General features: G+C 38.5%; 1 protein-coding gene across 1 annotated transcript in view; it reads left to right on the top strand.

Annotated features, from left to right (window-relative positions):
- The window catches only part of PRTG (protogenin), an 87,235-nt gene that overhangs the window by 45,704 nt on the left and 27,420 nt on the right, over positions 1-14,111 (top strand). The window contains 2 exon segments of the mRNA XM_059824156.1: positions 392-697; positions 1,901-2,089. Of these exon segments, the coding sequence (XP_059680139.1) occupies positions 392-697; positions 1,901-2,089 (495 nt within the window).

Consider the following 14,111-nt stretch of genomic DNA (forward strand, 5'->3'; position numbering starts at 1 on the left):
CCCTCATTACATGGTTGGCGGAAGCGGACATGCACCGAGTCTTCAGCAGTACAGGTTGTTGTCTAGACTCTCAGTTTAAGCTGCTGCATCTAACCTTGACAGTCAGTTTGTCAGAATAGTAAGGTGCTGATTGCCTTTGATTACTGCTGGCAGCAATAAGAGAAGAAAATGTTGAGGGCCTTACAGAGAGAGCTTGCTACGTCTATACTGTATGCAGAAGGTGAGAAGTATGAGCAGTGTTAAGTTATCCTTAAAAGAAACAAGAATCTACAAAACTTCTTGGATTATTTACTCTTACATTGCTGGCACCTCATCATAGGCTAAGGTGTCAGATGAGAGTTTTCCATCTCCCTTTTCCCTGAGCTCAAAAGCTCTGTCTTTTTCTTTTTAGTTCCCTTGAGAGCTCCTGAAATTAGTTTGACAAGCAGGAGTCCTACGGATATTCTCATCTCTTGGCTGCCAATTCCTGCAAAATACAGGAGAGGTCAGGTGGTCCTGTACCGTCTGTCTTTCCGCCTCAGCACAGAGACCAAAATCCAAGTCTTGGAGCTTCCAGGCACTTCAGATGAGTATCTCCTTGAGGGCCTGAGGCCTGACAGTGTCTACTTGGTTCGTATCACTGCTGCAACAAGGATTGGCTGGGGAGAGGCATCTTTGTGGACTTCCCACCGGACTCCCAAAGCTACAAGTGTGAAAGGTAATTCTTCACGTTACCAGCAGCCTAGAGATGGGGTCAATTGCTGGCTTCACATGAAGGCTGCAAATTTTTCTGACAGGTAGTGTAAGGGTGTGAAACAGGTTTTCCTATTACATGTTCTTGTTCTGGTGATCTAGAACATAGTGTTCTAACCAAGATTCTGTGCATAATCTGCAAAAACTTCCAATTGCTTTAATAAAATAAATGCAGTTAATACATAGTTTCAGGATCAAAAGTTGAAAAGGAGCTCATCTGTCTTATGAAAGGCCTTACATGTGACAGGAGAAGGAAAAGGTGATACATTATTTTGGTGTCAATCTTTGATGGTTTCCACATGTTGATGTTCACATATTTGACATGGTGGCGGGAATCTTTAATTCATGTTTGTGAGCTGCTCAAATGTTTTAGCTTGTAGACTCGTTTCCAATGATAACACAGTTCTCTTCTGTTCTGTACAATTTGAATTAAAATATCCAACAACCCCAAAGCCCATTGCTGTTCAGTGTAAAATACCTTTATGCAAATTGGGGTGTTACACATTAGCAGTGTGTACAGGTACTTAAAAGATCTGAGCTGATGCATGTATGTCTGTATGACAAACAGAATGCACATACGTTTTGAATATGCAAATCAACTTGATATTTGAAGTCTAATTAAGTTGTTGTAATTGAGCTTTGGATTACATTATTATTTAGTAATGTCATGCAGAAGAACATTCAACTTTGCATGAATGGCTTGAAAAAGATGTAGATTTGAATTGTAACTTTATTTCTTAGCTGTAATCCACATCCATCCACTTTGGATTTCATTGAGTTTTGACGACTGTGGAAAATTATTAGCACTTGATGAACTGTGAGGTTATTGTTAATCACATTTGCTCTGTCTCACTTTAAAACAGGAGGTAATTTTGTAACTATCTTTGGAGTGTTTTCATTTTGCTTTGAAAATAACTAGCTTAGAAATTTAGTTAATTTATTTATTGAGATGCATTATTAAGAAACGTTTTTATTCTGATTTATCCTAAATTGTTAGATTAGCTTATAGGGAGTCAGACATCATAGTAAAGAAATAATTATGTGACTACGCAGATGAGCTAGAATCAAAGTCTTGAGTGAACTTTGGACTGATGGGCATCCAGATTTTTGTGTGAAAATTAGTTGTTTCTAGAATATAAGAATATTATATATATTTCTCTAAAACTAGCGCCAAAGTCTCCTGAGTTGCGTTTGGAGCCAATGAACTGCACAACCATTACAGTACAGTGGCAGCAGGACTCTGAGGACACTGCAACTATTCAAGGGTACAAGCTGTATTACAAGGAAGAAGGCCAACAGGAGAATGGACCAATTCTGTTGGATGCCAGTGATCTTGAGTATACTGTCAGTGGTTTAGGTGAGTATATAAAATATTTCTTAACTGTTCTGGAAGACAGCTTAGAGAGCTTAAGTCTTGAGACTTGTAAGGCAACAATGTTAGGTTTGGCCACCTATTTTCCCAGCAATAAGCAATAAGCTTTGCAGGCTTGAGTTATGCTGCTGATGGAATAATCCTCTCCCAAAATATGTGCTCCATAATACTTGGATAACCAGATCTTGTAAATCTTCTGTAAGTTGGAAGAAGGACACCCCACTACTCATCACAAGATACAGAACTTATAGTTAGTAAATACTGCTAGTAAATGACATGTCTTTTTAATATTTAGTTCAACATTTGGTTTGTTCAGCTTTTGTGTATTTACACCTGATCTAGTAACAGTGAAAGATTAATACAAAATACTAAAGATTCTTCTCTGGTATTTCTAGCCTATTTCTGTTATTTGTCTCCTTTGTCACAGCTATACTGCAGAACAAGCACTGCTTGCTCACTGTAGTAGCAAGCAGCCCTTGTGCATGTTGTTACGCTGTTAATATTTTTTAGGAGTACTGGTAAATATTTGCAGGACTGAGCATGAAGATTAGGGCATAGAGCTTGCTGAGTCCCACTGGAGTCTTTCCATTGCCATTGATCATCTGACTTTCTGTTTCCTCCTGTAGCTCTTGCGATGTATATTAGTACAGATGTGTTAGTATTATCCCTAGGTAGAAGGTGCTTCTGTTTACATATGTGACTGAGAATTTCTTTCATAAAAAGATGTGTTCTATAATGTAATCAGCAAAAGTAATATAGGACTTGACACTTAGTTTTTGAAGTGTGTTGAGATAGTTTACTTGGGGAGTAGTGAGGAGAATTTATCTTCACTAAATTATCAAAAATGACCTGCAGTCTTAACTAGGTCACATGGCCTCTTGACCATGCTCAGATATTCTCATCTGCTGCATACAGTTGAGATACTATTTTAGGGGAGATGTGAAGAGAGCATTCTAGTCTGTTAACTGGACAACTGACCATCTGTGACCATTATTACCCAGAGCATCTGGCAGCAGCTGACTGTTTAACAGAGCTGTGAAACAAAAGAGCAGTGGGTTGAAAGGATGTGTCTGTGTATCCTAGGACATAAATGCATTTTTTTGTCTTCTCATTATGCAGTTACAAACAGTAATTTCAGACACATGCAAACTTCCTAACTCTGTGATCTACATCATATGGATTTTCTCAGTACACTAATCCTCTTCAGATTAAAATATTACTTTACAGAATTATGTTAGAATGTATATTATCTTTGTGCTTTTATTGGTTTTTCTTTCCAGTAAGCATGTAGACAGAGGAGAAAACAAGCAAAGTGAGTTTGGGAAACTACAACTTTCACATGATCACATTGTTAACTGAATTACAAGAAGTGTGGGCATGGAAAAATTCATGTGCTGGAGTTAACCATTTGGTCATGTTGCACGTGATATGCTGAGTGTTTATTCCTTATCATAATTCTAAGTATCTAAATATGGTGACCATGATACATTCCGTATAATCTGATTGGCATCATGTATATTTTTCACATAGGTGTAGTTTATGCTGCCATAGGTTAGAGCCACTGAAGAGTATTTTTTTCAAATAATTTCAGTAGAAGTAATCGGGGGTTTTTTTTATTTTTAATGGGATGTATTGAGTTATTTGAAGTGTATATCAAATACGTGGAGTTTTCCTGTGCATGTCTCTTTGCCGGTTTCTTATTTTTGTTTGCTTTGTAGCATTTACAGAAAAAGGTATTCGTTGCTACAGCTACAAATGACTCACTTGGCACAGGAAATTTCATTACGTCATGATTTTCCACTGCTGAGATGATTACATAGGTTGAAGCCTGGAAAGTTCACATAGACTTCTCATAGTGATAGTGCCTGTCTGACTACTGTATTTGCCCATTGAGAAGCTGCCTTTTTGAAATACTTGTGCACGCTAAATTATTTCTTAGAAAACAGTACTCGGCCAACCTTCTGCCTGTGGCAGCTGCATATGTGAATATAGCAGGTAAAATTGTATGCAATATATAAACCCACAAAGACTGTAGCAACATCTACGCATTAAGAAGGGACTGATTTGCTTTTCTTTTTATTTCTTGTGAATAATCTAAATCATTTGGACCAGGTTATTTTATTTATGCATTTCAAATTTAAAATACTACTTATTAGGAAGTGGTCCTACCTGGTAGAATTTGAGATAAAACAAGGCAAGCCAACACTGTAGGTTTTGTGACTATGGTAAACTGAATCTTCATGAACTGTACAGAGGCTTTGAGGAATAATGTTCTGTCATCCATTTGCCTCTCCTGAGGACGCTAAACTACTGATTTATTGACAGCCTCTTTAAAATAAATGTCTTCATTATGAGCTACAGGAATTAGTAGAATACTGCAAGTATGAAAACCGAAGGGGAAAAGTGTATTTTAAGGTTCTTGGTTTCATATATGTTGGATAACATGGTCAAAAGAAAAAGTTATTCCTAATTTGGAAGAATATGCTAGTAGTTTTAGGTGCTTCCTAGTGGCAAAGATGGAGTAGTTTCTCATGCATTATCTGTCGCCACTGAAGATAGGTGGCTTCCAAACACTCCCTCTTCATGTCTTAGTTTGTCGTGACCTAAGGCTGCTCTACCATTCGCTGTTCTCTTGCGTAGTTAATAAACTGCAGATAGACTTCTAGTGACATTTGGAGCATGTCAATATGTCTCTCCATGGAACTTTCTGCAGATATTGGTGCAACTGCCAATTGTGCAAAATCTGTGTATTTGAAGAAGACGGTTCACTTACTCTGTGGCAATTGAAGTGCCTCACAAAATCAGAATTCATAATATTCTCTAATCAAAGGAACATTAGCATTGATATTATAAGCACTGTTGATTGCATTGATACAACTACTGTAAATGATTTGCAAATGTCTACAGGACTCTTGATGGAGAGATAAGTGTGATAGGTAAAGCAGAATCAGCAATGCTAGTGTAAAATAGGTTACAGTGATTGAACATGAAATATAGTAATATGAATATTATGTTGTATGTTTTAATCTCTTGTTGGTTCCTACCTTGTTTTTTGAGAACTGACCTCTCTTACTTCAGTGTAGGAGTACCCAGTTACTTCTGTGTATTTTTAAACTGGATTATTTAGCACGATAGTCACCATGTAAATAGGATTAAATGATCTGATCAGAGTCAGGGCTGCCATTCTCAAAATAAATATCCACAGTTACACATAGACATTTGTTTGTGTTAAAGGTCTTGGCATTTATTTTTCAATAGCAGACTGTTTCCTAGTTCAGTGTAAAATTCCATTATCACTTGAATTTGCCACAGGAGCAGACCCTTGGGTGCATACCATGCATTTTTGCCTCTATTTTTAATTCTTCCTTTGCTTCCTCCTGCTCTAGAAAGCTTTCCCTAACAGAAAGTCTTTCATTGCGAGACTTGATGAGTCTGCTGGTACAGGTTCTGTTTCTGTAATGTTTCAGACTACATGTGTTCAGAAGTTGAAGTGAGTTTTGTGGGTGGAAGAGTTTGTTTGGGAACCTTCTTGCTGTGCAACAGGAGAGGGATTGGCAAAGCTTGGAAGTTAAAACAAAGGGAGTGTCCAGAGAAGTTCATCTCCCCCTTTAAATGTCTTAAAATTATTTTTTTTCAAAGAGTATTTTAAGCATGTGCATAAGCATCTCTGCCTCAATGTTGTTCGTACTCACTACTGTTCTAGGTGGACTGTTTGCCTGTCACAGCTCACTGTGTTTGCAGCTATACGACTGATGGGAAGGTAGAACCTGTACAAGAAGGGCAGCGACTCAGAAGAACCCATTTTAAGCTTATCTGCTTTATTTGAGCCAGGAACTCTTCATAACTGGGTTGTAATGCTGATAGGAATCTTATCCTGGAACCTACATCTAGGGAGAATAAAATCAAATTCAGCTTCTTGGTTAACAAACTCAAGAAAGCATGATTAATTCTGATGTTGTAACACAAGAACGCTGTTCTTCAAGCTGCCTGAAAGTCTTCCTCTCTGAGCTTTTTTTATTTTTCAGTTCTTACCATGCTAGTAATTAATTAAATGAATGCCACTGGTGATGGGGGAATGTAACATGTTCTTGTGCCGTTAATGCCTTGTATGCTTGAAGGGAGGGAGGAAAGCAAGTATTCGCTCTGCTAATTCATCCTTTGTAGTCGCTGTCTGGGAGCGGTACACCTTGAGTGATGGTAGTTACAGTGAGGATTTCAGAAAGTTGCACTTGGGTGACAAGGCTAACGTAGGGTCTCACTAAATGCACACGAAACCCTGAGGCAAGCAGGTTGTGGCAGAGATGTGTGCACCTTAGGTGCTCTTTTGTTTCTGTTGCATACAAGATGATATCGCAGTAAATAACCGTTTCCAGGTAGACACCTTAGGGGATGGAAAAACTGGTCTGTTAGCTTTGGTGAAAACGCCTTGAGGGTGGGAGCCCACATGCCTTGGCCTTTCCCTGGTGAAGGCCCCTGCCCAGGAGAGCCTGCGGAGTGGAGTGTCCTGCACTGGGAGCTGCAGCCCCCAGGGGCACTGCTGACTCCCCAGGGCTTGGGGCACTTGCAGGCTGCAGGGCACTGGGCAGAAACTGCCAAGTGATTTGATGGCCATGAAATGGAGTCTATCTGCTTTAAAAAAAAAAAAAAAATTGGTTGGTGATTCCTCTGAGGCTTGGAGAGGCTGCAGGCGCTCTCTCTGGGAAAGCTGCTTCTATGCTGACTGGGCTTATCTAAGCTGTTTAATGTGGGGGGCATCACAACCCCTTGCTGCTTCTCTTGGTACTCCAGTTTTACTTACCCGGTGGCATTTTCCCCTGCCCCAATCTAGTTCTTTTGGAAAAATAATTAGATTCTGTCAGACTCATTTGTGCAGTTTACTCCAAAAAGTTTGGTCTTTATCAGAAAAACTTCCCTGCCTGAAAGCTCTTCTATGTCCTACTTCTTTCCAGTTGCAGAGAGGAGAAATAAGGAAAGTGCATTTTGCTGCCCTGCCCCCCGCCCCCCTCCCCCCCCCCCCCTCCCCCCCAGCTTGGACAAAATTTCCAAGTGAAGAATTTGGCATAGTCTAAATGACACAAAGACACATTTTGTGACCCTGCATGGCACTCTCCTCTGAAAAGGGGGCTTGTGCTTAAGAATTAGCCAACTACCTACTACACTTAGCATTCCCCCAGAGGCTTGGCCTTCAGTTGTTTAATTTCCCCTGAATCTATTTATATTGCGTTACAACCATGATTATAGCTAAGCTTTAGTCCAGGGCAGCAAAAATGGCAAGGTGAATCTACAGTCTATAGAAATTGAGTAAAGGTGTGTAAGAAGAGTTAATGCAAAGAATTTCTCCAATTAAACTGCCTGATGCATGTCACCCAAGTGTCTCTTGTAATAATTCTGTAAAAGTGCTTATGAAGTTTCGTAAAGCAGTTGATACGACGGTCTGATATGACATAGTGGTTTTGTTTGCACTATATTGCAAGTGGATGTGCTAGAAAAATGTAAATTTTAAAACCGACATCTTTGACATCTTTGGTGGCATCTTTCTCATTAAGAACCGCAAACACTGTAATATTGAGAAGGAATACTGTAAGAGCATTACATGTGCTAATTTCTGATAGCTAGGGCTATTATTTCAGTTTTATCCCAGGTTTTGTTGATGTCAAAATGTAGTCTTACATACTTGTATCTGAAAATTCTGGGATATCCTACATTGTGTATGTGGGAGTTGATACTGCTTTTTGGTTATAAGTTACTATTGAAATTTAGCTTGGGATTGCCATAGAAATTCAAGGAGCCAGGCATTCCTACAGTTTCCTGCAATGATGTGAAAGAAACACAGCTTTTCTCCCTCAACACTCAATTTATTTTTTATTTCATAGTTAACTGTTCTCAAATGCTGTTCAATAAAATATAATCTGGTATTACAGATATACTTTATGTCTGCTTGAGGTATTTTATATCAGATCAGACATTCACAGTTAATGAAATGTTGATTTGAACAAACTACAGCTCTGTTTAAAAAAAAATCAGAAATTACTTTCGTTCTTAATAAAGATCAACTAAAAGCTCAGTTTTCTTGCTTGGAAAACCAGATGATAGGACTGTATGCTGTGTATACTGTAGCCATTATATTTACATTGTTACATAGTGAAAAGTGTCTAATAGCTCAGTAGGTGACCAGGACAAATACTATCATTTATTTCCACTGTTTACAGCTGGGTCAGTCTAGTGTTTACTCATGCTGATTACATCCTTAAACTAAACCTCTTATCTGTCAATTCTCCTGATTATGTGTAACAGGCTTGCTACTACTACTTATCAGCTAAAACATAAGGGATTTGCTGAGAAAGGGGAGGAGGAATTGGTTGTATTGCACAGTAATAAAACCTAGAAGTAGACTGGGCATGTTTAAAAGCAACCTCTTCCTCAGCTAACTGTGACCTCTTTCTCTTCTGCAGACATGACAGTTTATGTGTATTTGTACTTAACAAACCCGAGCTCTTGCCTAGTCCTGGTATGATAGTGTGCTTCTACTACACTTCAATAAACAAGAGACACACATTCCTTACTTCATAATCATGAAAGGCAGACCTGTCACCACTCTAAATGAGCCTGTCTTCCAAATGCAGACGTGGCATATCTGCATATAATTTTTTTCCTTGTTTTTTTTTCTTTCAGAGTTTAAAAGGGGAGGGGGAGAAACCCTTACAGATTAAAAGAGAGAAGGGAGGGGGCTTTATTACCCTGTGATTTTTTTTTTTTTACCTGCAAAATACCAAAGCAAATGCTGCTTTGCTAAGCTTTTACCTCTTTTATATAAGGAACCATACTGTATTTTATAGACTGTAAGTATAAATAGAGACCAAACTTTTTTTTTGTTCTGTTTTGTTGTTGGAATTTACAAACTGTTGCATCATGTTTTGTTTCAAATGTATGTCAGTGCTAGTAATTTCTCTAGATATGTTTGTAGCAGAGAGTTCCTTTTAGATTCAAGAACTAGGTTGGGTAGCAGAGGCAGGGAAGGATGTCTTGTGCAATGTTTCTGATTATGTACTTTTTGGTCCATGTGTAGCTTGAGGTGTGCCAGGAAAAGCGAGCAGGGAGTATCAGGATGTTGTACAGTGCAAATATGCTGAGATGAGGTGACCAGACAAACTGATTTGCAGACTCGCCCACTTGGTTCATGCCTCTCTTATGGAAGAAAAATACTAAACTGCTCTGGTCAGATGAAAAATTGATTCACTGAGGTTGTAAATTGAATTCTTACTGAGCAAAACTGAAGCTCGTGTTTAACTATGTGGCCCTTTGTTGGAGCTTATTGGCATGGCATCCATTACAACAACTGTGTCTTTGGTTCAGCTTTATTTAAGCACTCTTAGACACGACTGAGTGGGAATCCTAGATAAATATCAGCTTGTTCTAAGCAGATTTGCTCAGGAGAGGCCAGTTAACTATCAGCTGCTAATGCTGCATACTTATTATGCAGTTCAAGTGCCACATCTGTAAAAATGTAGTGCCTTCCTTCCTCTGTAGTTCTGCAATTATTTCTCTTGCACTGTGCGCTATTGCAGATTTGTATTGTAATTACATATTTTCACTTTAATTTTTGTTCTTAAAAAAATTACTTTGTCGTGTATTCTTTCTGACAGCATTGAAGTTTGCCTCTATTAAAGAAATTTGATTTATCAATTCTTTTTTTAAAATCACATCACAGTTACTTCTGCCCATGTTTTTGTTTTTTTGAAAGTAAATGTTCTTTTCATACAGTTAATTTGTAATAGAAAGCTTTAATTAATGTTTATTGTATTTGTCAATTTTAAATGACACCATCAAGCCTCTCAATAGGTTACTGATTTAGCCAGTAATCAATTTCAGTAGGCACTGGAATACTGAAATCTGTAATATCTGCATTAGCAGCATAACTGATTTTGATGTTGATTAAAATGTTACATATGACAGACACTAAGAGGAATCTCTAGGCTTTCTTTGAATTAACTGCAGTCATGAAATGGCTCTAAAACTCATGGAAAATTATTAATTTGTCTACATGCTAAGCACTTAATCTTGGGTCAGAAAGTTCTCTGTCTTAACTAGACAGTTAAGATCTTTCAGAAGCAGGTAGATTGTGTGTTGGAAGGATTGCCTAATATATTTTAATGTAACCTTCTTGAACATACTCTCTGAATTGTTCCAGTTTGAACCCATTTATCTGGGAAAATAGTCCTGACATCCTCATTTAAACATACCTTGACTTTTGCAGTAATTCATTCTAACTTCCCAAGCTAGTGGCTCTTTAAAGGAGAAGGACATTTTGAGGGAGGAGATACCCAGGTGCAGAATAAAAATTGAATGTACTGTACTTCAAAAAACAAAATAGAGTGCTAAGACAAGTTAAGCCTGGCTCTCTAAAGAGATAGTGGGAGCTGTCAGGATGAGGGCAGTTTCATTATTTCATGGGACAATGCCTTGTAGCAATTTTAAAGGTAACAATGTAAAGATACAGGCTTTACTAAGGCCACAGGAGAGATTATGTTCCACGGGTCCACTCCAGTAGCATGGAGGGTTGTTGCCTGTTTTCGGGAGACTTTCTGTCTCTTTATCAACTGTCCCCATAACTGAGTCGGATGCAGTTGTTTCTCTCAGGACTTCAGACTAATCGTGTCACAACTCAGAGAACTGGAATCAAGGGTGCTGCAAAGCCTTGGAAATAGGAGGGGGAGGTTTTTTGCGCTCTGGCAAGATAACTCGCCAGCCTATAATAAAGCGAAATATGTCATCTTCAAAGTATTTAAAGGTAAAATTTTCAGTGGTGGGAACGCGATTAGAATCTTGCAGGAAATGCTGTCTGCTGCTCTGCGTTCTTGGGGTAGAAATTCCACCATTTAAAGTTAAACCTATGTGGGAATTCAGTTGGGAAATTGTGTCATGTTGATTGAGTAACAGTTAGGATGTATGCAAATAGTGTTTCATTGTTTGTTTGCTGGAGCTGAAGGTTGAAATTTGCTTCATGAAAAGGGCATGTTGATCACTCTTTACATCAAGAAAGTTGTAAATTATTTTAAATAAAACCCCTCAAAGTTGCTTTTGAAATGTTTGTACGTATTACAATGAATATGTAATAATATACGTTTTAATAGCTATAATGTAAAAGTGACCAATAAATAAAGACTGGTTTCTTGGAAGTGGAAATTAAGTTAAACGTGTACCCCTGTTTAAAGAGAAAAAAGAGCAAACAGTTAACAATGGCAGGAATGACCAGATAATTGCTCAAGTTTCCTAAACAAAACAACAAAATAAACCAAACCAAACAAAAAAATCCCCAACAACTATGTACATTCCTGCTATGCAACCTTTTTTAGATTTAAATAGAACTTTAAATATGGTGGTGTGGGTTTTGGTGTTTTGTGGGTTTTTTTGTTGTTTTTTTTTTTTTTTTCCCCTGAAATGGGAGGATTTGTCTCTGGGAGACAGCATTATTTAATTTGCTATTTATTGGACTTCATTAGTAAAATACTTAAGTCCTGGATTGCAAAGGAACTGCTCCTTGGAGAAAGCTTAGAGAAAACTCCTGTTATAGGAAATTAAATCAACATTGTCCATTAATCATACTGCATGTCAACCCCCAGACCTCTCTTGATTGTTCTTGGTGAATGTGAGGAACCATTAGATGTGTGAGGTCCTTAAAGGTCTGAGTAAGTCAAAGGGGAAGAGTTTAAAAAAATGCCACCATTAGCACATGAAAGAGACTTCAGAGTGGACAGAAGAAAACATTTGCTGTACAGGGCTAGTTGCATTTCTTAATTTTTCCCCCCCTTTTTTTTTATTATTTTCTTCCTTTGTTTAACAACAATCCAGATGTTGTGATCAAATGTTAACTTAATTTATCCTGAGGTTTTTTTCCATTAACTTTTTTGGGGTCATGTTACCACTTGTGATAGTTGTATGGGAAAGGTAGTAGTAGGGGCTCTTTGCAAATTCTGTTTTAGTAATAAGTAAATGCACTTGTAAAGCTAAGCTAATACGTTTTCTGGCAGCTTTCCTGCCTTGAGTAACACCTTGGTTATATATTTGCCATGAAGGCATTATTGCTAACAGAAGCATTTTTCTGTTTTGGGAAAAGATGCAACTGTGGAAAAGCCAATGTTTGTGGTTTTTTTTCAGGCTGCCTGGAGTCACACTTTTGTGGCAAATGAAGGGAGGGTATGCGGGAACTGGGGAAAAAAAACAATCTTGTGTTGGAAGAAACAGCTCTTGCTGTGAAACTTCTCTTCCAAACCTGTGATTTTTTTTTTTTCATCTAGGAAAAAAGTTTAGTAGAAATAAGTTTTGCATAAAAAGTGTATTTCAGCATTTATACTCACACAGTGTTTTTACCATTATCATAGCTGAATATTGTACCCTGACTCAAGCTGGTTGTCATTACAAAACAAAAATACTTGTTACTGCACATGTTTGTAGAAGCTGGGACAGGGAAATACATTCTTGATCCTGTTTGGTAGATCAGTTAAAGAGTTGAGTTTTCTGCCTCTTGTGTGCATCCAGTTGTGCATGCTGTGGCTCTTTGTACAACTGATAACATTTGTATATTCAGACAAAGGAGAAGACATAAAATATTGTGTGCAAATACAGCTTGAAAATGTGATCTGCATATCAGATCTCAGGGCTTTTTTTAAGGCAGTTGAACTGGAGATGTTTAGAAGCAGTAGGGTAGGATGGTGTATAGGGGGAAGAGAGGCAGATGGGTAGGTGTTGCACTACTGTGCCTTGTGTCCATTTACCCATCAATTCCCCACTTTCTCCTTTGTATATTTAAGACGCAGGGAGGGATGTGCTCACAGCCTGTTGCCTAGCTCTGTATCTGTGTGTCTATGTTTGCATGTGTATATAGAAACTGTTGGGAGAAAAATAGGGTATCTTCTGGCTTCCTGATCCTCTTTGTCTTAGTCTAGTCCAGCACTTCTCCATCCGAAGCATACCTCTTAACTATATTGGTCCTTTGTATTAATTTTTATTTTCATGATAATTGTTAATGTTGGCCTAACCTAGCCTTTTTTCTCTATTCATGTCTTTCGGCCTCCTTCTTACTGCTTCTCATCTGCCTTTATCTAATTTCTCTTAGTTTCCCATCAGTCCTTTTTGCCTCGGTGACAACCACTTACCTTAGAAAACCCGTATCTGCAGCACTCCCTACCAGTTATTTGTGCTGGAAAACTTTGCTCAGGGGCAGCTTGGATGTGTGAAGTCTTTGTATGTTATCCAAGCAGAGTAGACAGGTATGCACGGGCTGCGATTGGAAGAGCCCTGTCATATATGCAGTGATAATCACCCCTCTCCTTCAGAAATGACAGCCAGATCATGCTTCCCATCATCCCAATAAAATACCCGAAGAAAAGCACTAAAGAACAGTCAAGTTGTAGGACAGAAAAGTGAATTGCTTAGCATGATTCAGAGTGGGGGCCCAAGTCCAGGGTACTCTGGCTGGCCCAGCAGTGCCTACACCTCCCTTCTTTGCTTGAGCTTCCCTGTTGGAAACCTGCTTCTGAAGGGTCATCTTCCCCCTTGTTGAAGCCAGGAGGAGTCTCACCTGTGGGAGTCCAGAGCCTGTGTTGTCCCTTGTGCCCCCGTGCAAGCATGCTGCCTGGAGTGACATGACAAAAATCCACTTTAGGTAGTTATGCATATTTTCACTTTTCTTTGTTATTTCTGCTAATAACACATGCTGTGTTCTTCCAGCACTTTGTAACCATTCCAATGAGTTTCACAGGTGGATGAGTGTTCACTGCTGCATCTTACAAACTGGGTATCTGAAACACAAGGAAGAGAAGGGCGGTTTTCATGGAGTTGCTTGTGTGCTGATGGTTTAAACTGAGTGTGATATGATATCCCCAAAATCAGTGACAGTACTAAGCTGTAAATTTCCAGATTTCTAGCTTTGCATTCAGTTTATTAGAAAACAGCTCCCCCTTGAGGGAAACGTCTTTTATTAATAAATTCATAACATGGCTATTCTATC

This window comes from Gavia stellata, chromosome 13 (genome assembly GCF_030936135.1).
Source record: "Gavia stellata isolate bGavSte3 chromosome 13, bGavSte3.hap2, whole genome shotgun sequence".
Classification (NCBI taxonomy): Eukaryota; Metazoa; Chordata; class Aves; order Gaviiformes; family Gaviidae; genus Gavia; species Gavia stellata.